General features: G+C 38.0%; 4 protein-coding genes and 1 long non-coding RNA gene across 8 annotated transcripts in view; all 5 read left to right on the forward strand.

Moving 5' to 3' along the window:
• ttll6 (tubulin tyrosine ligase-like family, member 6) overlaps positions 1 to 272 on the forward strand; it is a 7,667-nt gene extending 7,395 nt beyond the window's left edge. For all 3 annotated transcript variants that reach the window (XM_081698254.1, XM_027006022.3, XM_027006021.2), the window contains one exon: positions 1 to 272. This exon is cut by the window's left edge and continues 272 nt beyond it. The gene's annotated coding sequence lies outside the window, so the exon portion shown is untranslated.
• A 2,113-nt stretch (positions 273 to 2,385) lies between these two features.
• On the forward strand, positions 2,386 to 4,062 carry hoxb8b (homeobox B8b). Its single transcript, XM_027006031.3, has 2 exons — positions 2,386 to 3,158; positions 3,419 to 4,062. Exons 1-2 carry the CDS (start codon positions 2,735 to 2,737, stop codon positions 3,724 to 3,726), a joined length of 732 nt encoding a protein of 243 aa, XP_026861832.2. The 5' UTR covers positions 2,386 to 2,734; the 3' UTR covers positions 3,727 to 4,062.
• A 4,227-nt stretch (positions 4,063 to 8,289) lies between these two features.
• On the forward strand, positions 8,290 to 13,010 carry hoxb6b (homeobox B6b). Of its 2 annotated transcripts, none has more exons than XM_027006032.3 (3): positions 8,290 to 8,608; positions 10,831 to 11,687; positions 12,110 to 13,010. In XM_027006032.3, exons 2-3 carry the CDS (start codon positions 11,267 to 11,269, stop codon positions 12,358 to 12,360), a joined length of 672 nt encoding a protein of 223 aa, XP_026861833.1. In that variant the 5' UTR covers positions 8,290 to 8,608; positions 10,831 to 11,266; the 3' UTR covers positions 12,361 to 13,010. The 2 variants fall into 2 exon arrangements, with proteins under 2 accessions (XP_026861833.1, XP_035389568.1); XM_035533675.2 differs by having other exon boundaries at positions 11,036 to 11,687.
• A 521-nt stretch (positions 13,011 to 13,531) lies between these two features.
• Positions 13,532 to 15,805, forward strand: hoxb5b (homeobox B5b). Its single transcript, XM_027006029.3, has 2 exons — positions 13,532 to 14,276; positions 14,760 to 15,805. Exons 1-2 carry the CDS (start codon positions 13,694 to 13,696, stop codon positions 15,005 to 15,007), a joined length of 831 nt encoding a protein of 276 aa, XP_026861830.1. The 5' UTR covers positions 13,532 to 13,693; the 3' UTR covers positions 15,008 to 15,805.
• Positions 15,806 to 19,979: 4,174 nt separating this feature from the next.
• On the forward strand, positions 19,980 to 24,513 carry LOC145651262 (uncharacterized). Its single transcript, XR_014117103.1, has 4 exons — positions 19,980 to 20,061; positions 21,966 to 22,021; positions 23,661 to 24,170; positions 24,383 to 24,513. It is a non-coding gene; the product is annotated as an uncharacterized LOC145651262 (long non-coding RNA).
• The last annotated feature ends 646 nt before the right edge of the window (positions 24,514 to 25,159 follow it).

The following is a 25,159-nucleotide window of genomic DNA, read 5'->3' on the forward strand; positions in this document are numbered from 1 at the left end:
AGCGTTCAACAGCCAAGTGCAGGAGCCGCCCTGAACGCATCCATTCAGTATCTGTTTTTGTGTTCATTTATTTTCCTTTTTAGTTATTGGGTTTTGCTCAGGATGTTGCATTTGTTCAGTTTATCGCAAGGACTATACAGTAATATGAACTGATGTGAATTTGTCTTGAAGTCTTCTTTGGATAATTAAGCAAACCATTGATTGCCTCACTACTTCATTGAGCATTTATATTCACTGAGCAAAGCAAATATTTAAATAAATGTCAACAATTATTTGTTGTTTGTGGTATTCTATGAATGTGTTTAATTGACTGAGTAACTTAAATTGCTTACTAAATGCCATTTTCAGTGGAATCCACATACATAGCTTGTAAACATAATTTAACATAGATTGTGATTTATGCATTTAAAACAATCTAACTAAATTTGTACAAATATTCAAAAATAACTAAACCATATTTGTAAATTAACTATTATCCCAGAACATATAAAATATAGAAAATATAAAATACTGTGGTTAATGGTTAAACAAGTAGAGGTAATACAAATTTCTGATTCAACCTGATAGGAAGCAGGCTACCTAAATTTGAATGAACGAGTATTTAATCTCTGGCGATAACTATGAAAGATTTCGTTTAGAATACGTTCTGATTGCTAATAGTTCGTCTATGGCACACTGCGTATGAATTTCACCTATGGTTGAAAACGCGTCTTTCCTGTTTTGAAGTTCAGTGAGAGCAAGAATACTACTATCGCGCTTCTTAAAAATTTGCACTTGTAAAAATAATACATTTAATCTTTTCCACAATCTAAGTGCAAAAAGTAAGATAGGGTACAATTCCATTTTAGATTTGTGCTATACAATTGAAATATGTCAGTCTGAAGGTAAAAGATACAACGTGCACTTGGACCGCTTTTGCTTGCTGCCGTGATTTCTTTGTTTTCTTTCATCTCCAGTTACATTGATTTAGTCACACCAACATTTGACTAAATAAAAAAGGAGTGACAAATATAACAAATACAGCCTATATTGTTTCACACACCACCCACATCAATTATTATTATTATTATTATTATTATTATTATTACTACTATATTATGCAATTTGCCATGATTAAATGTTTAATATTCTAGCCTCTGCCTACTTGTCTAATAAACGTTCATGTTGCTCACGTGTAAATATTTACTATATGAATCTTTTATTAGTTTTACTATGTAGATGTTTTGTTCTAAATGTTTTGCGCTTGAACTGGACACTGAAAAGTATTGCCTCCATCAACTTTCCCGTGCCGTATAAGCAATCAAGTGAATGTGGCAATTAAATTTTATATTGCTTTTCTCGTAGTGAATGGTAACGCAAATAGTATAACTCATAAATCCGTGTAATTATCTTTGCTTAATTTGAGGCTGCTGTACAAACCAAGTGCGGATTCGACAGTATTTAATTTAATTTCCACCAAAACATCACTCTCGCCTTCCCTTTTCCTCTTCTGTATCTGTTTAAAAAATTAAGAAAAAGTCAGAGGCTTTCTTTTTAATCTAACAAATATTTCTCTAAGCTTTATTAGAAAATTAAGCTCAAAACTAAAATGACGGCAAAATTTACAGTTGTTTTAAGTAGGACTGAAAATCATCCATTCAGGGCCTGCACGTAGATTTTTTGTTTCTGTTCCCCTAATATAATGCACTACCTATTTTCACCGCACAGTGGCATAGTTGAACTAAGAATATGCTACACTTCAAAGCCGATCGCTGCACTGGACCCTGCGCACATTATCAGGAATAAATCTAGTCAACAGCAATGTCGTTTATTTATAAATAAAAAAATAATTCGCATTTTTTCAGCCAAATAAAGAAAGCTACAAACAACTGTGGCGGAATACAATGTGAACAAATACATTTTCAAATTATCTACTGACTGGGACAATCGATATTTTCTTGTCTTGATAGGCCAGATAGGCTTAAGGGACGGTTATGAATTGAAGTCTAATCTTGTAAATTGGGATGTCAGTTGTGATTAGGAGTTAAAGCGGGTATAGAATTAAATCGGGTCTGAAACTCGTCTTAATAATTTTTAAAGTCATATGAGAAATGTGAGTAGTTATTTCAACCAGTTGTACCTTTGAATGCTTTACCTTAATATATTTTCAAATAAAATGATATGATTTTACGCGTGTAAAAAAGACAGTAAACAATTACACAGGACATTGTCTTCTGTTGTTACAGAATATATTGGCATTTTGTAGCTGTCGTTCGAGCCCTCGCCACTAAAATGGTTTACCAGCAACAGCGCAAGCTTACCCCTCCCTCTACCGCCCCTCGCGCCCCACACAACCAACTCGCGCTTTCCTTCTTCCATTTCTCGCTCTTCACTCTGCCACGGTCTTCCTATCACATGCGCGCGCTTTGTGTTTGAGAATGACGGGTCCAATGAATAAGGAGTCAATAACCTGAAAATGCCGCAAAATACCACAGAGCTCTGGAAGACGAAAGGAGAACGCTATTTCATGAAACCCCTCACTAAAATGCCACGTGATTGCAATGTATTCAGAACGAATTTTGGCATGAATACTTCCAGCATTGTTAGCGTAATTCTGAACTAGACGCACTCATTCATTTTGAAAGGCAAAAGTAGACACAGTCTGTATGACTTGAGATATACTGAAACGGGGGCTAATTTAAACTATAAATCTTGTGTAGTTCGGTTATTTTGAGAAAGTTTATTGGCACCAAGGATGAGTTCCTATTTTGTTAACTCTCTTTTCACTAAATTCAAAGGAAGCGACTCTGTACGTGCCAATTACTACGAGTGTTCTGGATATACACAAGACCTTGGCGGCAGACCATCTGTGCTATATGGACACAATACAGGATCTACTTTTCAGCATGCGACTCAGCTCCCGGAGTTTTATCACCACGGCGCATCAACGTTCTCCCATGCATCTTACCCGCAGAGCCAGTGTCCAGTAACATACCATGGAGAACCCAGCGTAAACCTCTTCGGACAGGACGGTTTACAGAGGCAGCCCTTTGGTGGCAACCAGGATACGGATTTAGCTCAACTCGGGGACTACAGTTTAAAAGCAGCCTGTATTGGTGATGATCTAGAGAGTGCAGAAGCGTGTCCAACACAACTCTTCCCGTGGATGCGACCGCAAGGTGAGACTACAAAGATGAAACATCCTTGTTCTTTTGTTATGACAACACTTATTACTCCAATTAAACATTTTATGACACATAATTAAGCATTAGGCCTTAACCCCCTTCCGCAGTTTAAAGTTTCCAAGTTTTGCTGATTCAGGGAAATAGAACACGAGACCTAGAACGTCAGCGAACACAGCGGGAATGTATTTTTCAAACGCTTATCTAATAATTTATTATACAATTGGAGTTAATTATGGTGCGTCCTTCCCCTGTAGCTGCCGGACGAAGGCGGGGCAGACAAACGTACAGCCGCTACCAGACGCTGGAGCTCGAGAAGGAATTCCTCTTCAACCCCTACCTGACCCGCAAACGTCGCGTCGAAGTGTCGCATGCGCTGGCCCTCACCGAGAGGCAGGTGAAGATCTGGTTTCAGAACAGACGCATGAAGTGGAAAAAGGAAAATAACAAAGACAAGTTCCCCAGCAGTAAAGCGGAACAAGAGGAGATTGAAAGACAGAGGAAAGAATGTACCAAGGATTCAGGAAAACACACAACCAGAGAGGGGGACTCAGAAAAAGTGTAATTCTGCGAAGAACATGAAATTATAGTAACAAATAAATCTACAGCATTTTCACATTAGCTTCGTGACATATTTGGAGTAGGCTGAACACCTGTGACACGGTTTATACACTAGTTCTCTAATTAAGCTCTGTCAAACATAGCGAAGTATTTTTTTCTCTTTGCATTAGCCCACTAGAAGTATAGAAGCAACAACAGCCACAACAACCACAAAAATAGTAATAATAAGTATATGAATGCACTACAAGCGAAACGTAATATGGTTGTCGTGTATTAATTTATAATAATTCATTATTTTTTCTTACCTCAGAAGTACCTAGTCTGTGTGTGTGTGTGTGTGTGTGTGTGTGTGTGTGTTGGGGGGGGGGGGGGGGGGGGGGTGCACGCGCGAGCGCTTTCAGTGGGACTGGGGCGCAGTAAGGACAATGCTGATACAGCATCCATTCCCGTCCCGGATTACGTTCACACGGGGGAGATATTATGCAAGAACTGCATTTAAACCTGCTCATTACACACAGACCACTCCATACTTATTTGAATCGCTAAAGCAAAATGTCCACCAGGCTGACTCAAGTAAACACCGCAAATTAAACAATTGTCATTTCGGAGTGTGGGAAATGGAGCTAGAAATCAGGGAATCAGGGAGTGTAGTGTTGTAAGTATAATGCACTTTTATGATTACTGACTACTTGATGAGAATAGCATTTAATTAGGCTTACCACAGCCTTTATTAGATAACTACCTATGTGTAAATTATACAGTTCAGCGAATCAGTCCAGGGCACGCGCAAACAGTCAGTATGCGTAACCTACTGTAAATATTGCTGTTATATGTTGGATATCTGTGGAAGCACTTGATTGTTGTCTAGTTGTCTTTTTAATTGTCTCTAGTTGGAAGTGTATGTGAAAAGGGTACAATAAAGATCCTTTTGTGTTCATTGTTTTTCTTTTTCCCCCCTTCCAATTCCCAGGTCTCTTTCCGGTTGTAACAAGGGGTTTGTCCTCAGAACAGAGAGGGCCAATAGTAACGCACCGGCTGGTACATCACACTTTGCAACCACAGTCTCGTTTGGTTTCGAGGCCCATTTTAGGTACAGTTCTGCTTTTTAGCTGAACAACTAAGTCTATCCGTGAGGTAAATCTGGGGATACTAATGATGCTATAGACATGCTGCATCTAAAGACAATGGTAATGGTAAGTTTTGATGACCTTAACAAAAATCACAGCTCAGTCACAGGGTTGTTCTATTTATAGTTTGTTCTTATACCAAATGGGACGAAAACTGTCAGCGACCTTTACTTCGAGGCTCCTTTAATGAGTTTTAGAGACTTGAATATTTATTTCCGCGAGCAATCTAGCCTAGCATTTCCTTCGAAATACAAATCCTCATTATACTTGCGCCTGCTTTTATAACCTTGGCCATCTGAAGGGGCAGCATGTCTTGACATTCTCATACACAGAGAGACACAGACAGTCTTTACTTTTCTTTAAAAGGAAGGCTAGGTTAGTTTTATCGTTGTATATTAAATTAGACTTTATAGGGCTCTAAACGAGAGCAGCGCAGAGGACACACACAAGTCAAATGTGTACCAATTACAGCAGCTCAGGAGTTCACATAGTTTAATTTCTCTCATCTTAAAATGCCCAATTTTAGTCTGACAGACACCAGAAAAATTGAAAAAAAGCACATGGTAAAGCTTAAGATTCATATTAACATTGTAATAATAATTGACAAGCGAAGTGTCCGACCAGTTGTATTACTGGGTTTAAAAATTAAATTAAATTATAATTAAACATGTTTTAGGCAATCTAAATTTAGAGGAAAATTATTTATTTTGTTCACATGGTATTATTTGATATTATTATTATTTGTCTTTTTAAATTATTATTTTATTATTATTATTTGTAAGACTTAAAACATCCCTGTACTCTGTGTCTAGAATACATTTAAGTTGGTCCTTAACATTAGAAAAACTTCAGTAGGATATAAGGGCTATGGAAAATTTAAAATATATTAAATAGATTAAATTATGAGCTATAAAACAAAGATGATTTGGTCTTATTGCAGTAACATTAATTTAAAGTCAGATCAGTTCTATTGCAAGTGATTTTATCAGTTGTTTTGAGTCAATGAAATTGTAACACTTTAATTGAACAGCCATGCCACAATTAATTTGATTTTTTTTACCTTAAAATTGCTCGGACTGGAATGAGGTTGAATTTGTCATTTTTAATGATGAAATTAAGTTTAGATAAAAATTGGGATATTAAGATCTAAGGTAGGCTGTCTTGTATTTCTACAGTTTGATGCCTCCAAAGCTCATGTCCAACTGCAGGTAGATAGTCTAATCGCTTGACCATTATTGTAAGTATTTGATAAGAACTCAGAACTCAGAGGTCACTGTTAGACCACTTGTGCAATGAAATACAGCAATAATGGATTCTAGCTAATACTAAAACATGAAATAGTTAGGATGATTGCACCGCCTATTGATCTTTCATTTTAATTTGTTTTAAAAATGTTTATAACAAAACAAATTCCCGTCCCGTCTTGATAGACTAAAGTATAAACAATGCAAAGACATCATGCTGTAGGCCTTCCTGGAAATTGCGAAAGCTTCTCTCGCCAAACACCATGACAGCTGCAGTATTTTCGGTTTAAAATGTTTATGACCTGACGTCAACAACAGGCTTCGTTTGAGCGCCTGTTCCTTTTATTGAATAAGGTTTTTATGCTGGGCATTGCAGCAACGCACATTCTTGTGGCTATCCCCTAAAATGTTCTCGGGCAGTTTACCGTACTCAACATCCAATTCAAAACGTCAAAAACCGTACTGCTTTCCCTTTTACAGCCTTGAACGAATGGACGTTACCATAAACAGTGCAATGCTATGACATTTGTGGTAAGACTAGTGCCAATGTACAAAGTAAAAGCAAAATGAGTCCAGATAGGTAATATATAGGCCTATAAGATGGTATCACGAATCCTCGCAATCTTCTGAAGAGCTATAAGCCTAGAGCTACAATTCTATTTGACCACTTTTTCCTGCTAAAATCGTTTCCCTTAAAATATTGGACAAAAGGTGTATGCAACTCTACACCATTTAATTACATTTTGCACAGTCTAGTGGCAATACCAATAACAGAAAATATAACTTGCCTCAAAAAATTATTTTCAGTTCATTATCTACTTTGCTTTTCTTTAAAGGTATATTGAAACATTAGGGAATTTTATATTTACGGAAGCAAAAATGTTACACTTCAGACAAAATGCTCAAAAGTTCAAATTATTTTTCAGGTATTGTGAAAATTCATACAATATACACTGAATTCAAATTCAGTTTCAGTGGATGTATTTATTATTTTCGCATGGTATGCCTTTTTGGTTTCAAAAAACACTATAACGCCGTTCAAATGCCATGGAAAACCGAAAACAGCCCACGACACGCTTAGGCTATAGGCCTGTTTCTCTGAACGCACTATGTAAACAATTTGATATGCACATATTTAGTAACATCTGAACATATGTATACTGATGTGTACGGGCAAACCTCACGTTTAGGACATGGAAACAACACGTCCATTTAGAGCAGTATGTGACACTTGTTAAAACTGCATCACGTTGAATTTTATATTTCTGTAACCTTTTTGAAAGGGAATACAGCTTGAGTTGTAAGATTAATAAAATATATTTAACTGTTTATCAAATTCATAATTACCACTAGCTCCAATATTTAAAAAATACTTTATAAGAGGCATGATAAAATGTTTTAGTTGTAGTCTACCGCTTCACCCATCAGGCGACGCTTCTCTTTTGGACTGGGCCGGTATTGCCTGATTTTGAGAGACTCTTAGATAACCCACAGGTCGCTTTTGGGTTATACGGTTTTATTGCCCCAATAAATGTCGGAAATAAGTGTTTATTCTTACAGGAAGTCATTCTTTCCGCCAAGCATGTTTAGTGCAATAAAAGGTTTTACACTGACCGTTTGTCTGTTTCTCTTGTTCACTGTTACTCGTCTAGCATAGAACACTGAAAAGGATTTTTTAAAAAGGTAAATTAAGCTATTAAGTTATTTTCGCTAATGGTTTGTTTTATTCTAAAACCAGTTGTAGTTTTTTTTTGCCAAATGCTGCAGAACGAACAAGAATAGTTCCCCATACATGCCATAGAAAACTATTAAAATTATGTAAAATAAATTGCACACACCGTTGCATATAGCTTTAATTTTATACGTTTATTTGGTGGCACATTACAGATTGTTGAGATTTTCTTATAAAAAGAGAGGAAAACTTGAAAAAAAAGCTTTTCCGGTTAAGGTAGTAGTGCATTATCTTTCTTTTTTTAACGAAAAAAGATGGCGGCTACGAAGCTACTGCTGGAGCAAAGCAATAAACTCCCAGTTGTTTATGAAAATTTACAACTTTGTGATAGAACTTTATGTGTGGCTCTGCCCCAGGATTGGCTAGGCGCGGTCACGTGAACAGCTCTCTGTGAACATGAACTTTTTATGATTTCCCAAGTGGTTATAATGCAGGGTTCTTTTGGTCAGGGTGCAGTCAGTAACACCTCTGTCTTGCTCTTTACGATTTTACCCGTTGTTAATATTAGGCTGTATATCCAGAATTTTAACCTAGATTATTGAACTGAATATAAATGGCTGGAGGCTGTCATCTCCAATGCAATGTTTGTATGTGCACTGCGCTGGAGATGTTCCTATCACAGAAGACTGAATGGCTCAAAACTCGCTCACTTATGTTTTATTTTTCGTTCATATTTTTGGCATTTTTACTGGATCACTCGATTACTACAAGGGGAGATGAAGATTCGAAGAAATGTCCTGATTAATTTGGAAAAGTCCTCCGAGACAATGAGAAGCGGAAAAGGTAGGAGCTACTTCAGTGTTTCTTGTGATGTTAAGCAGTGCATGTGTGTTTTATTTAACCCACGGGATGGCAGGCCTACTATCTCGTGCAGACATGCTTGTTGTAAGTCCTTGTCATATTTAACTGGACGCTAAATAAAACAAACCTGTGGTTAACTAATACCAGAATATTCACGTTAAACCGAGACTGTGCAGTTTTGAGTTAAACTTAAACGGCAGTTAGTGGAATATATTTTATTGGTTAGCTGTGCTTGGATACATTTATAAAACACATTACTCTAAAAATTAAACTATCCAAAGTGAACTCATCGAATATTCTTAATTTCTCATTTCTGTTTGCAGCACTCGTGAAAAAGCATGGTTTATCTTTAAGGAAACATAAAAGTATAAAAGTAATTGCTATTAAAAAGGAGTAACCTAATTCAGGTTTAACATGGTGTATTTCTGGAAATAACAAGTCATTATCGATTTCCCACGTCTGATCACGGCTGATTAATTGAAACAAAGTAACGCTATGTTAAACAATAGTTGTGATCTCAGATTAGGTTTGAGGGACGTTCATCTCTGTGGTGTGCTGCTGGATTTTTTTAGGAATATTTTCGAATTGTGGCCCCCTTTCTAGTAGCTAACGTTTTTTTCGTACTGCACAAAGGAATCTGTTTCAGTTGTTACTATATACGGCTAGTCCTTAAGTAGACATACCCTAGTCATAGTCGTGGCTACGTGCATCCTAAGACACAACCACCAATTCAGAAATCCACCATTGCGGCTCACTATTTGGTTAGCTTCGGATGATATTCGGCTGTAATGTTAGCTGCTGCTTTGAAATCATTTTAGTAGGCTACCCCAGCTAATGAATTAGCCGAATTAACCGTAAAACTATTTATTTGATTTTGTAGCCTCGACTGATTAATTGTTGTTTAATTGTGAAACTCTACCTGACGAGCATTTCATGTGTTCGATTGCTTTGTGTTAAATCCACATCCCAAACAACTAAAAGACGTTATTATCCCTTTAATGCGCACTTTATCTCTTTTCTTGCTCCATGATGCCATCTAGTGACGAAAGAATCTGCCTCACGCGATAATGGAAGGTTCGGTGTTTCTGAGCTGTCTGACTCTAGGCCCCACGTGTAGGGTGATGCAGACTATTATCATGTCGTCTTCTGTACAAGATTTTTTAAAAATTCGTTAGAAGGTATGGGTGATATGGTTTAGCTGGATGCAGCGCAACTGTAATTTCCATCTTTTGCAATGTGTTAGGCTTCCGCTGTACAGTCTTCCTTCGAATGTCTAGACTCCAGGAAAGATCCTGTGTCCAAATGTTTTATTTGGCATTGATAGGTTTGTGCATTTAGTTTCTGCATGTTAAATTAACCTTTGCAATCGGTCTTCTTATTGGGAAGGTTTAATTTGTATTGCAGCGCTTTGTAAAGAAAAGAAAAAGGTACAGTGATCAAAGTGATGATACCAAGACCTTCTGGGTAGACTATCCATATAAAATATGGGGAATAGATAGCAGGAATGAATAGTTTTATAGTCATGTATATACATATATTGCATAGCCTATTAAAACGCATGCAGGTGTGACAAAAAAAATGAAACCACATGGCATAGTGGTTACGTCAGATCAGCCCTGGCGATCACCACGAATTTTTTGTCTTCGGTTAATGTTATGGGAATTGTTTTAATACACTATTAGATGTACTTGCTTGAATGAGAGAATAATGTATGATGCTAAAATTATACATCGAAAGCAGATTTTACTTGAATCATAAATGACTATTAATGATCCAAAAATAGATTAGGTTATCGAATTCCAATGCCTACTGCGTCGAGAGGTTACTGTTGTGAGTTTACTTGGCTAATTAAAGATCTTTCTTGTGAAAAATGGAATTATAGGGATTTCACCTGGAGACATGGGCCAGGTTTTATTTCCATAAGCATGTATAAATATATATAAAATGTATTTCGAACCCCTTTAGGAAAACTACATGTAGCCTAATTTGAAAGGTAACGAACTTTGTAACGAAAATCGAAACTTCAATTGTCCAAACAGAAATGTTTTTTTTCTACTCTCGGTGGACTTAAATATCGGCATATATTCATTATCTTCCTGAGTCCACCATACAGTGCGCGCGAGTAAATTGCTACACAGGTAAGTCTATATCAGTCGTTCTTTGCTATATCTAAAATGTTTATTTTTTCTCTCTTTTTTTTGTAGTTACATTACTGTTGATGTTCATTTCTGCTCCATTATGAAGCGACCGCTCTAGTAAGGGAATTGGTTGGCCAGTTTTTTGGGTTATCCAGGCGAAATGTGGGTTCTATAAACCTACTTTTGCTTCAGTCCCAGTAGTCTATTTTCTCTTGATTTTATCTGTATTAGCTACAAACTCTTGAAGCTTATGGGTTTTATATGCTTTGAGGATTCCATCCCGTGCAACAAGAGCCTCCCCTCCCTCAGAGCGATTCTGTTGACGGAGATGTCCAGGATTGGTCAGCCACTGATCAGCTGGTGTATTTCCCTGCGGTCTCACATTGGCACTTCGCCACCCCCCTTCGGCTAAAACCAAACCACAGATAAAGTAATGGCAAAACACACTTGGACTATAAAACACAACAAATCATAACACTCGGACAATAACAAGGGCCACCCAATGAGTTCCTACTTCGTCAACTCAGCTTTTCCCGTTTCTCTACCCGGGGGACAAGAGTCTTTTTTGGGTCAGATACCGTTATATTCCTCGGGATATACAGACACTTTAAGACACTACCCGAGCGCCACGTTCGGAGCGACCAATGTGCAGGACAAGGTTTACACCCCCTCGTACTACCAGCAAGCTACTGGTGTCTTCGGGAGAACCGGATCCACCACAGCTTGCGACTACGCTGGGTCAAACATGTATAGAGACGCTGAGCGTTCATGCACGCTCGGAGGTTTGGAAGACTCGCTGGTATTAACCCAGGACCAGTGCAAGACGGACTGCTCTGAGCAGAGTTCAGACAGATATTCTTACAGTGAAGACAAGCCGTGTACCCCGGTTTATCCCTGGATGCAGAGGATGAACTCGTGTAACGGTAGGTTAAGTACTGTCTTCAGTGATACGTTGAGCAGTTTTACACATAATATAACAGACAAAATGTCAGCATGTCTCGTGCATAGAAAATGCAGACTTTAGTTTATCGTTTTGAAACTGTAGAAATAGGAAATTGTTCGCATGCAATTATGTATCTTGAGCTTTACGTATAACACGAATCAAGAACCGACATACTTGGTGCTTTTAATTTTCAAATCAAGACGCATCCAATGTCAAATCATAAACGATACATTACTGTATTATGGACAATTTCCTTTTCTATAATTTACTTCAGAAGTTTTGGTAGTAGTAGTAGTAGTAGTAATAATAATAATAATAATAATAATAATATCAAGATTTCGCTTGGGCGTGCCTTATGTCAGTTTCTGTATATTTACACGCTTTTCTTTCTCTTTTTGACAGGCATACCCGGCAGCGCTGGCCGCAGGGGTCGTCAGACTTACACTCGATTTCAGACTCTTGAGTTGGAAAAGGAGTTCCACTTTAATAGATACCTGACCCGAAGGCGCAGAATTGAGATCTCGCATGCTCTCTGTTTAACAGAGCGGCAGATAAAAATCTGGTTCCAGAATCGTAGAATGAAGTGGAAGAAGGAGAATAAAATGATGAACTCTACAAAGGCCAGTGAGAAGGACGAAGAGGGCAAGGCGTGATAAATGTTTAAATATGCACTGTACTACATAATAAGCAACTCCAAAAATTTTACCCACAACATGTAGTATGTCCATATAGATGTCCAAATTTATACAACAGAGAAGAGCTACCTACTTAAGGCACTGTTGACATGCGACAGCTAAAAACAGAGACCTACTGACGATTTTGTGGCTTAAAACCAGGCATCCTTATCAATAGGTAACGGTGGTACAGAGAACGGGGAATTTGACCACCATTGTGTATTTTCATTAGATACATTTAATTACCTGCCCCGAAATTATTGGCTGAATTTCCAGTAGAGCTGCTCTCCCATTCTAGCCTCGAGTCTACCAGCGACATAGCGCGAACGGTAGGCTTGTGAAGAAGAAGAGTGACATGTCTTATTACTGGACATAGATTATTTGAAAAAGAAAAGTGTGTTTAAATGCTTTTAAAGGCTTAATTTATTTTGTTCGTCACGTTTGTGTATGTGGATGCACTGAAAATGCATTAGTGAACTTTGTTAGCAATGCCATTTTGTCAATAAAATAAATATTGAACCACGGTTATCCGCTTGCATGTGTGTATTTATGCCCGATAATGTGTGTAAAGAAATGGTGATGTGTGATTTATTAACTCTTAATTTCTCAAAATTTACTCTCGCCTAATATCAATTTGGCTAACCTGTGACAATCTCTTATGTAGGATAGGCCTTTGGCTTCTCTTTACTTTTATGCCAACTACGGCATTTAAATCTGAGCCAGGTTTTATTTGATTTTATTCTGTTTTATTTCATTTATATTATTTAAGAGACCATTGCTACGTTCATGTCATGTTGTTTTGCTGATACTTTCTATAGCCTGTCTTACGTAGATAGCCAGTTACAAACAAAGAACTTAATTCAGATTCGTACGTGTGAGATAAATAGACGACGCTGTTTTAGCAAAGTATTTTAAGAAAGAAATATAATTTAATGTAATTACACAGTGGTGTAAGACAAAAAGTATAAGATGTGCAGGTGTTTGGGCATTTTGCAGTTCTCCCAGTAGGTGACGCCCTCTGCTAACATGGGATGCAGCGCGCAATGGGGAGGCACCATTGAGTTGAATCTAACGATCATCATTTCGTCATCATTTGTAACCATAGAGCATGAATTACCTCTTGAAGTCATCAGAGAGAATTTACGACTGGTCAACAAAGGCACGTGATGCCCTAACGCGCTCCCATATTTGGCCGCATACATGGCAAAAACGAAGTACAGTGCATTGCTATAATTCATTTTTACATCATAAATTGTGCTGCGCGGGATTTTAACAACCAAGATCTGCTCATCAAGACCTTTAAAATATCCAAATGAGCTCTTATTTTCTAAACTCCTTCTCAGGGCGCTATCCAAATGGGTCCGACTATCAGTTACTAAATTATGGGACTAACAGCGCTATGAACGGTTCTTACAGGGACACGAGCATGCATTCCGGGTCTTTCGGTTACACCTACAATGGAATAGACCTTAGCGTAAATCGGTCTAACAACAATGCCCATTTCGGTGCAGTTGGAGATAACGCCCGCGCTTTCCAATCCCCGGGCACGGACACCCGGTATAGGCAAACAAGCTGCTCGCTTGCGTCTCCAGATCCCCTGCCTTGTGCTAACAGCGAGACCCTCAACCTGAAAGGCTCCTCTCCCTCTTCTGACCAGAGCACAACCGGGGGCAACAACAGACTCACCAGCAACAACCTCACCAGCAGTAACAGCACACACTTTGTAGAAACGGACGAGACTAACGTCTCTTCTGAGACCGAGGAAGGTGCGCAGGCAAATAACCCCACTCCTCGGACGCAGAAACAAGAATCTGTGGCGACTTCGACTACAACATCCAGCGACGGTCAAACCCCGCAAATATTTCCATGGATGCGGAAACTTCACATTAGTCACGGTATAAATATTTTTATCGCTTTGATATATGCCAGGTTAAATGGCGCGGAATAAACCTGGTTTCAGTTGCAGTATTCGTAAAATGAAGGTCAAAATTAATAAAAAATAATAACATTTGCTGAAGATATTCATTATATAAATTATGTGATGAAGCTATAGTACAATATGAGTATTCTAAGCTTTAGAACACATGCATAGATTGTAGAGGATAAGACAATAATATTTAGATACTAGATATAAGAAAGAAAGCGATAAGTCCAAATGCTTTATAGGGTAGAGCTTACTGGTGCGAGACAACCTGTGAAGAGGTGAATAGATGAGGTACAATTTGAACTAAGGTCTGCAAGATTTTGTGGACTCCGTAATTATTTGGACGCTATTGTAGGCGCGATGGTTAATACCATTATTCTCGGTACATGTTCCTGGTTCATATTATGATTTAATTGTATTTACTTATGTTTTTGCTCTTGTCTATATGCCATAGATATGACTGGACCTGATGGGAAACGTGCTCGAACTGCCTACACTCGGTATCAAACGTTAGAGCTGGAGAAAGAGTTCCATTTCAATAGGTATCTAACCCGGAGAAGGCGAATAGAAATTGCACACGCGTTGTGCCTCACTGAGAGGCAAATCAAAATTTGGTTCCAGAACCGGAGGATGAAATGGAAGAAGGACAATAAACTGAAAAGTATGAGTCTCGCTACAGCAGGAAGTGCTTTTCAAAACTGACCGTGTTATAGAAATATTCAAAGTAGTTGAAAATATTCGACTGCTGGTATAGCACTGCACCTTTCTGCTTGTCATTATCAGGCGTCTAATTTCTGTGTAACTGGTGTAACACGAATCGTCAATCGTTGAATATTGTTATCACATATCCTATAGGCTACTGGTAGCCTAGTTGCAGTTGCCATAAAATAAATGTAAATGCTACGTATCAAGTTTATACTTTCGTGGAAGAAAGCATGTTCCATGTAAGCTCTTTGTGTGCAACTTAAGACCTGTAACAGGAATACTGTACAGTAACAACTCGCACTACCTATATCAGAGGTGATAGTCAATAACTTTGTTGTACTCTTATAAACTTGTATAGGAACTTCAGTGTAGACTGCTTTTCAATTTTGCAGAACATTTATGCTTGTGCCGAGTTTATTCATATATATTATTATTATTATTATTATTATTATTATTATTATTATTATTATTATTATTTTGCATAGGATAGTTACATTGCGGGAAAAAATCCTCTATATTCGCACTTAGGCTACATGTGTGTACTTTATGTTCATCTAAACATTTCGAGACTCGTAAAATGTTTCATGAGGGATGAAATATGTTTGATGTACAATTGTGATCAGTATTTTATTTGTACAACGTGAGTGGTGAACGTTCCGTGTTAAAAGCTGAGGATAATGTTTTAACATTGATATGCTGGGAATTTTGTCAGCTGTTTTTTTCTATTTATGTCTTCACTACAAACTCAGAACGGTTGGTTAATCTAATTAGAAAATAAAGTTTCTTTTAGTCTCAGTGATGTTTTTCCTCTGGCGCAGTAGACCGCTATGACAAAAATCTTGTGTCAAGTTTTAAACCGCTAAACTCGTTCACTTTATGATGCTCATGAATAGGTAAAATAGTTTTACTCAACATTTTTGCGTATTACAGCTTATGGGGTGCAGTCCTACAAAACATGCACATCCATACATGTCTGATTCCATGTCCTATTCAATGGAAAAATAGGGTTGAAGAATTTCGTCCTGTTTTCCGTTTGTTTTATATAGCGGTTTGGCATAACCTAATAGGTTTGTTTTTATTATCAAAAAGGGATATTAAACCTGACATGAAAAATAACTTTTTTTTTTCACGGCGTTTGTATCCATTAACTTACCTCGGAATGATCAAATCGGAGGAACTGCGAATAATTTATATAACATTGTGGACAGTCTTGCATCAGAAATCGGACTACACTCACTGATTTCTCCGCGAAGTCCAGTCTATAACATAGACTTGTAGTTTTCTGTAGCACTAAAAAGTCACGTGAGGTCCATAAAGTTAGTTTTATGGTTTTGGGGGTTGACAATGTGCGACATAATTCACATTCTTGAATGAAAGTGACAGTTTCACTGCTTCAGCGGGATTCTAAAGGTTGTGAACGGCATGTGGCGTGTTCTTAGTCAGCTACCTTGGGCAGTCATATCCTACACTGACTTGGCTATTTACTGTCATCTTTTCTCTTGGATTTGAGCAAGGCAGAGAGACAAACTGACATCTCCGAGTAAGTTTTCATTTTATCTGTACGTGCGTTTAATTAAGTATTATTTTGAAAAGGATTAGACTGATTCAAACAACGTGCAACTTCAGAGAGATCAGCTGTTCCGCATGTGTCAGAAACAATTAGGCCCAAATATTTTCAGTCAGGCTCTGTCAGAACGTTCATATAGGCTGATTCGATGTAACTTAGTTGACCGTAAACTGCATACAAATTTAGAATAGCAGGGCACTACACAGGCTATTTGGAGGGACTGATTGATGTGCTCTCTGTGTTCTCGTCAAAAATGTCCTCTCTTGTCTTTGTAAATACGCCTCTATGTAGGCATATAATACATTTTAATGATATTTTAACATTTCTAAATTAAAATACAATTACAATGATATTAACTGTGGATATTTGTCCTCAGCCAAGGAAAATTTGTCTGCTAAAAGTCTAAATACAGATAAATCGCTCTATAACTTTAATGTGCTTGAAACAGAATTAAAAATAAGACACTGAGAGAACTTGTGCTTATTAAGGCTTTGCTGATGGATTTTGACTATTCGGGTCTGTGGGTAAAGAAGTTATAAAAGCAATCATCTATCTGTATTTTTTCCCAAAATGCTGATGAAATTAAATGCACTGAAAACATGATAATCGTTCCAAATTCTTGCGATACACACGGTTCCCCTATTCATAACTATTAAAGTTTCATTCTACTACAGTAATGTGTTTTGCATATTGATAGGGGTAATCTGTGCGCTGTTCTCATCAATTATTCATTGCGAAGGGATCACTGCGAGGTCAGGAGACTGGTGCTGAACACATGCCTTACCAGAGAGGCACAAGTTGTGTGCCACAGTGCCAGGCAGGGTCACAAATGAAGCCTACAAAGGATATTGTTCCAATCAGATACTGAGGATTATAATAAACCTCTGACTTGTAGTATCGTACCATTTCCATATATATAGTCTATATTTGTATGAATTGTAAAACATAGAAAAGAATAGTTAAGTACAACCAAAATAAGGTGCAATGATGAAAAATAATTCGTTTGGTCTTTAAATATATTACAGCACATATAATCTCAAATGTAAAAACTGCGTAAACCAGCGTTTTCTATGAGTTAGTGGTTCTGGCCGCTGTAACGCTCCTCCGTCACCAGCAGAGCACGCCTTAGTCCGAGCTCCTAATCGGTTTACCGTTCTTGTGCTCATCCTAACTTCTTTCGCCAATAATGGATGTTACTATTGCATTCGAAATCCTGTTAATGAATTCCCAATAGGCTACTATCAAGTACAAATGCTCAAACCTACAAAACTTTACAATCCCATAAACTCTAACCTGCCCATGGCCGATTCGCGAAGGTTGATTTCACTGCGGGCATGAACAATGGCAGAAACAGTGTTCCCACGATTTTGCCTATATTAAAGAAGCGAGCATTCAAACGCATATGAACATATTTACATGTGCACGAAAATGTACTTGGCTTTTTATATTTATCTGTAAAACGCCTTTAAACTACTCACAGCCTAACCCATACTGCCCAGCACATGTGAATGGGACTGAGTTCATCTTGAGGTCACCGAACGACGGAATGATTCTCATTTTATGACAGACCAAAGATGCCTATACTGCCAAACCAAAGCTAGGACAGCAGTACAGAAAGCAGGAAGATATTATGCACAACTTTGAACTGTTATCCTTTAATATTAACACGTTTTTCAGCTTGGAAAAAAATACACAAGGAAAAAATGGCATTGTCTTACATATAGCCTACAATACAAACAACTACATGACAAGAAAAACATTACTTCCCTTGTGCCTGGTTTTATTTTTGCGGATTATAAATTTGATTATCATATAGAACAATATACTAGCTTATATTTTATTGGTAATAGATTGGCCTGTATGTTATACTGGTATGGAAATTTAGCAAAATAGGGAAAAAAATCCAAGTGGTGCAGCAGTAGGATGTCTATGATCAATGATGTCGCGCTTAGGGTTATCTTTAATTTTTCATCCTCAATCGATTGTTATGCGTCCAAAAGCTTCTCTGATATCTCAGAAGAAGCTCAGTTTGTATCCCTGTTGAAGTGAACACGAAACGAGGCAGCGAGGAAGGACTCACGCCCTATAAGACTACATTTTACAAACGGATTTACAATTTGGACAGTAGCATGCCCAAAGATGAGATGGATGATAAATAAACGCCACGGATCGCGTACAAACAAGGAATTTGCCTAGAAAAAATGAAGGGAAAACATGTAAGTTTACTTTAGTTCTTATTTATAGTCTAATAAGCTAATACATTGCTAATAACGCACATCGACAATAAAACCAGCCGTTAAGTCGGTAATGACCATGTGCATTGATCAAAACAACAAAGAGCGCCGGTGAACAACACGTACTGCGTTGAGACGTTTTGTAGCTTTATCTTAGCTAAGGCCAATTGATAGCCTGTTTAAGCGAGGGCTTATCCTTTGTCCTATAGGCCTAGGTGCACTCAGTTGTACTAGAACAAAACTGGGCCTTTTGTCACAATTTAGCCCTGTCAAAACCTGACATTTTGATCAAAACTAGTGGTCTTTTTCATTGTTGCATATCAGTCAAATGGCTGGGCATATCTGTCATCTATATATACCCTGTAGATCCGAATTTGTGTGAAAGGCTATTCGCAAATTCGTGTCTTGGGGAATATGTAGTTGATGTAACCGCAGCGTCGATCTGGGAGACTGAATGTGTAATGTCTGACCTCGTCAGTTCTCCGTTTTATTCTGTTCTTTTCACCAAGGCAAAGTTAGTCTAGCCCTATGGACCCTTTTGAAGTGGTTAGCCTTGTGGGTTGTAATTGAAGAACACCCTTGAATTCCAGTAAAATGCAAACCAAGTCAAATACTTGAAGAATTTTAAATGGACTTTTCCATGTTTACCTCCATCTAGATCTCCATTCATATTTCATTAAGACTGAACGTGATGAAACATGACAGACGAAAGTTCTCAATTTCTAAACAGGGCCCCATATTAGAGCTGCAGCATGGCCTGTTCTGAACAGAAGACGCGGTTCAGTAGTTTTGGCGCTGGTGGCGCCGCCCTTTTTTTTATTTACATAAAGCAGACACACTGCAATAACACACACGTTCTTTCTGAGCGTTTATTTTCATGCATTAATCTACTTATTCCCTTTCAGCAGTAACATTATTATTCTTATTCTTATTCTTATCTATTTATGAAACTTCTATACGATACACGCCTTACTGTTTTAGTCAGAATAACCCAATTTAGTGACTTAAATTGTATCATTGCTCAGATCTTCGGAAAGCAGGCGTTGATGAGTCAAACAGGAGAGGAAAACATTTTTATAAACTGATTTTTAGTTAGAATTACTATATGCTGCTCTTTTTTTTTCGTGCAGCAGCAAGTACTCCAAAGAGCCTGTCATTGGGCGGACGCCGGGGAGAGATTCCGATGTGTTATTTGTCAATCTTCACAACATTCTGAAAACAAAGGAGAGGACAAATATGAGACATCCCAGGTATTCGTGTAGATAGCCTACAGGACATTCCTTACAAAAAGCCAGTCTATAAAGATTGAGTTTAATGGTACTTCTTCTTTGGCACAATTGAATTTCCTTATCTGTTTTATTTTTTAACTACAGGATAATAAATTATCCCTCATATTTAGTACTTGGGGGAGGTGCGGGTGGCTTTCCCACATAGGCTATGAAAATACTGCCCCCCGAATACCTTTAAGTGATATACGTTTTTCCAAGTTTTTTTTTTAAAGAACACATATGTGCATATTTAAACATCATAGAAGTGCAACAGAAAGGACGTGCAGGTTAGGTAAAAGGTATCACCTGTTTGGCATGTCACGTGACTCAGGAGGGTACAAGACAGCTGTTGTCTGCTGGTCATTAGGGTGGGGTGTCAACCTGAGAGCAAAGAAGAAATGCATTTTGCAGCCTCCTGGCAACTGATGAGTACAAATAACATCTGATCAATGTGTCTCGGGATATGGAATGTCACTATGAAGAAAATGTCACACAAATGTAACTAATAAACAGATATTAATGGAGATGAAAATAAAATCTGCATCTCATTGCCCAATACTATGCAGTTGTGCATTTCTATCAAATTAAAGTTTACGACTTGTTACACGTCTAACTTTTGAAATCTCTGCACTTAACTATAATATTTTCCTGCTTTCTTAGAATAGGTTCTGCTGTTTTAGAATATGTCCCGCTGACTTATAACAGCTCTTAGCTCACCTGCGGATCTCTGCTCAAGATTGGTTGTCCAAGTTAGATATTAAACCCCTTTCTGCAAAGAGCGCGTGAGCAAGGGAACGGAACGCTGGAGATCAACTTGAGAGATCAAAGGCCTCTGGACCAATAGGAAATTGATCCGAAGATGATCACTAGACAGCGGTAGTCTCGCTTCCTCGTCTTCAGTAATTACAATAGACTACCAGGCACAGAGAATACCCGATAGATTTATTCAACACCATACTGACGTTTCTAATGACAATTTTTTATGTTGTGATAAAATTACATATTGTTTTTCAAAAGGGAAATGTTTTCCTTACTAATAGAGAAAACCTTTCCCCATGCAGCCTTTTCCAGTTTGTTCAGTAACGGTATCCTATACTGCAAGAAAGTGCATGTTTAGCACCATAAAATAAGTGAGCTAGTGCGTTGTGATTATCATCAAAATGTGATCACAAAACAATTTAAACAGACCTCCCAGGTGTCAAGTTTATAAAACGCCAATCAGCATAACTTAAATCAAATGACAAACAAGAACAGTAGATCGCCCGTTTATCTTTCTAAAAACACGCTTACGCTTACGAACAGATGTTTAAAAAGGTATAACCTAATGTTAGGCATGAAAACAATGTTATAGACAGTGTCCTGCTTGGTATTAAGTCTAAGCAGTAATACACAGCTTAGAATGACTGCCATTCCTTGTCAAAGTGTTTGCTTGGGTTATTTAAAGTAGACTCTTCGCCGTTCCATTATTTTGTCCGGAACGTCAATACTGCTTTAGACGACATCCTGATCTTGCTTATTTTTGTTTGATTCGCAGTTCAATTGATATCGATTGCTTACTGTGAGACACAGCGGCATTTGCCTTGATCAGCTTTTGAGGTCTTCTGCTGCTCTTCCAGTTCTTTGACCATCTAACGGTCTATGTCCAACTTATGGTTCCAGTGATGTGTAGTGTATTTAAAAATAAGCCGCTACAGAGGCTGTAATAAATGTCTGCCTTACTTGTACGCTTGCATAGAAATTTGATTTGGGTTGCATGTGCTAGACTAGGCCGAGTGTTTGGTCAGTCGTTTTTGTGCAGTTTTTTGATTTGTTGATTTTCATTCGTCATTTTGGTTATGGTAATATTTCGTGTGGACAGCCTTTACTAACGGATATTTTCCCTTCAGGCATTTTCCCTGTTTGAGATTCTCCCGCAGGAAGTCTCCAGCGGATTATGTTACTGGTGAGTGAGCTCACACACCCCCATATCACATTCATTTAACTGTAAAATTTAGGCTGTTTTTGGTTTCTGTATTACATTTTTTTAAATCACAGTTTTCCCAGATGAAAGAGGAACAGACTATCTCTCCTTGAGCACGGGAGAGATAAGCAATTAAACGTGTGTCAAATTACACTTTGTGTTAATATGCAGTGAGAGATTCATGAGACAGTCAAGTAAGGACATTTTCACCAATTAAATATATATGGGTTTGACGATATGACAGATGGGATTTTCGGTGTAAATTCCGGCTAGTCTTTGGCCGTATATTTACTGCATTATAATGGTTAAACACGTTGGATTATCTTATTTATCAATTAATTTTATATGGACAAACACGAAGCTTCTGTAGTTCGTAAGCTGCCTGAAATGAAAGAAATTAAATGCATCATTGTTTAATAATGTTTCTGGTCAGGTACAGAAATTGAACATGAAATATCTCGGAGCTCTCACTTATTTGTGGATTCACGACAAAACCTCTACAGCCCTACGTGACAGGCAAGCTGCATTAAAATAGACTCGGTTTGTGAACGGCGGATATGTCTACATGATTTATCACCATATTACTTCAGCTAGGGTTCACGACGAGTTCAGGAGCCTTTGTTCTTTCTTTAGTGTCGTCACTCTAGTTTCTTTTCCTATACATTATTTTCTATTTGTCTCTTTCTCTATAGCGCTAACCCTCCACTACTTCTATCCACAGGAGCGCAACTGAAAATATGCCTGTAGGGCATTTGTTAGTCAAGTAACATCAAGTTTAAAACAAGTTAATTATTTTTCACTGTAATTCTCTTCTCGTTGCTTATTCGCTGGAATTAGGCAACATAAAGTGTTATTTACCATGAACGCATGGCAAAAAGGTCTTGCTATTTTTGTTATTAATTTGCATTTGAGTTATAGTGCGAGACTGGTTATCTTTCCCTTTTTCTACAACTTGAATTTATGATCCGTTATGCCATTTACATTGCATTTTATCCTTGCTTTTACGTCAGTAAACGGGCACAAAAGTGCTTCGACGCTTGTAGTTGTTAATTTGCACTACCCTACATTTCTAGGTTACTTGTAGCCTACGTTTTCAAGCACGAGAGTGGACTGAGATCTGGCTTATAAACTACACTTACCGAAAATTCTGAATGCCGTTAAGTTTTAAAAGAATTAAATGCCCTGATCAAATAGACTAAGATAAATTGAGATTACTTTTTACTTTCACTCTTTATAAAATGCTCCCCTATGCTCGGTACCTCGCTATTTTCAAAATACTCAAAATTAGATGTATATTTTCACAATTTGCTGTACAATAAGTTGATATTTTAAAACAGTTCTGTAGCGTTATATCAGAATTCAACTGTGTCGACTTTTAAAGCATGAATAATTTTAGCTTGACCAGCTGTACTGATTATGTGGCCGCACAAAGCATAATCGCATTCATTATTTGTACCAAATACAGAAACAAAAGGACGTTGTTTTGTTTGTGAGAGATTTTCTATTTTAATTTCAGTCTATAGCTATTTTGCAAGAAACACACGAACCATGCCATGTGCTCTTTCAGTTGTAATGGATTTATGTCGTCTCATTCATACCGTGTGCTACTTTGACCTTTTAGGTCGCCTACCAAGAGGCCTGTTGAACGAAACTGTCACGTGACTTAAGATGCCAGCGTTTTGCAAGGAGCCCAAACAGACCCGATGTAGCAAATAAAACCGTTCCAGGCAATGCAGAACAAGACATACAACATCAGCTCCTCATTATCGCGCAGTGACTCGTTTGAGGGTGACATATTTGGATACAGTGGCACGACACGTTTCACTATCCATGGCTTCCCAGGAAAATAACGGTCAACAGAGGAATGTTTGCTCCCAACTTTACCTTGGAAACGATATCCAAAATAATCAGAAAACCAAGGACCGTACCAGGCTCAGTTTTCCCAGTGAACGCTATCAAAGCTTTACAGCATCGCCACTCCAGGTCTCTGGTCCGACACCCCGCAGCAACTCTCTGCAGTCCGGCGATATGAGTACTGATCTAAAAATCGACTTTACTTTTGACAGCAAACGGCTCTTCCCATGGATGTCTAAGAAAATAATCAAACAGAAAAGTCCCAGCTGTAATGATGGTGGGTACAATCGGTTTGAGTTGTCATTGGTTGATCAGATTCACAATAAACCACGCTTAAAGCCTTTGCCTTTTTAAACTTTTACAAAGATGAGCAATAAGCAACAGGCAGCCGCTGGTGAACTTCAAAACATGCTAGTCAGTATATGCTGTTTTAATTTGTTGTCGTTGGTATTTAATGCCTTATATATACACATATATATTTCTCAACAGAAAAAAGCATGACCGATGAACAACCTCTGGTGTCACAAGGTTCGAAAAGGATGCGCACAGCGTACACAAGTGCACAGTTGTTGGAGCTGGAAAAGGAATTTCACTTCAACCGTTACTTGTGCAGATCGCGTCGGCTCGAGATGGCCAATCTACTCAACGTCAGTGAGAGACAGATCAAGATCTGGTTCCAGAACCGACGGATGAAATATAAAAAAGAAGACAAGCTGAAAAGAATGGCCCCGTCTACGAATGCTAGCCGGCCGCTATCCCCACGAATGATCATTCGTGATTCACTTAAATCTCTCACTGAGATTAACATCGATTCTCAGTCCGTTAACAGTCCTCAACATGATGTGTACAACGTTTTCAAAAACTCCGCAGATTCGTCGTCTTATGCGCAGAATCGTAAACCCACAAATGGTCCATACTGTCGATTTTTAAATGATGGCAGTGGTCTCACCTTCGATAGCCACAACTGTTCCTATTGTGTTGAGGATAACAACGGGGCTTTTATGACATCTATTGTGCCCCAAGTGCACAAATTTAGTCATTCTCCACAACTCATGTAATATGGCTGGTCAGCAGAAAGCAAACCTGCACCACAGCTCTCGGTTTTGCACTTATACCAGTCAACAGTAAGCACAGTTACATCTTCGTGCTGATGTACACATACAAATGACACGTTTCGCTTGTAATTAGATAGAGATTACTAACTAATTAGATTTTCTTTAAGACATTATATTTTCAAATTCAAAAAGACACAAAGAAGGTTTTGGA

The sequence above is a fragment of the Electrophorus electricus genome, chromosome 15, assembly GCF_041902795.1.
Source record: "Electrophorus electricus isolate QZ-2024a chromosome 15, ASM4190279v1, whole genome shotgun sequence".
In the NCBI taxonomy this organism is placed as follows: Eukaryota; Metazoa; Chordata; class Actinopteri; order Gymnotiformes; family Gymnotidae; genus Electrophorus; species Electrophorus electricus.

Excerpts from the sequence above, each read along its gene's own strand:
- hoxb5b (XM_027006029.3), top strand. The coding sequence starts at position 13,694 with ATGAGCTCTTATTTTCTAAACTCCTTCTCAGGGCGCTATCCAAATGGG. Across the intron at positions 14,277-14,759 it reads GAAACTTCACATTAGTCACG|ATATGACTGGACCTGATGGG; the intron begins GTATAAATATTT and ends TATATGCCATAG.
- hoxb6b (XM_027006032.3), top strand. The coding sequence starts at position 11,267 with ATGAGTTCCTACTTCGTCAACTCAGCTTTTCCCGTTTCTCTACCCGGG. Across the intron at positions 11,688-12,109 it reads GAGGATGAACTCGTGTAACG|GCATACCCGGCAGCGCTGGC; the intron begins GTAGGTTAAGTA and ends TCTTTTTGACAG.
- hoxb8b (XM_027006031.3), top strand. The coding sequence starts at position 2,735 with ATGAGTTCCTATTTTGTTAACTCTCTTTTCACTAAATTCAAAGGAAGC. Across the intron at positions 3,159-3,418 it reads CCCGTGGATGCGACCGCAAG|CTGCCGGACGAAGGCGGGGC; the intron begins GTGAGACTACAA and ends CTTCCCCTGTAG.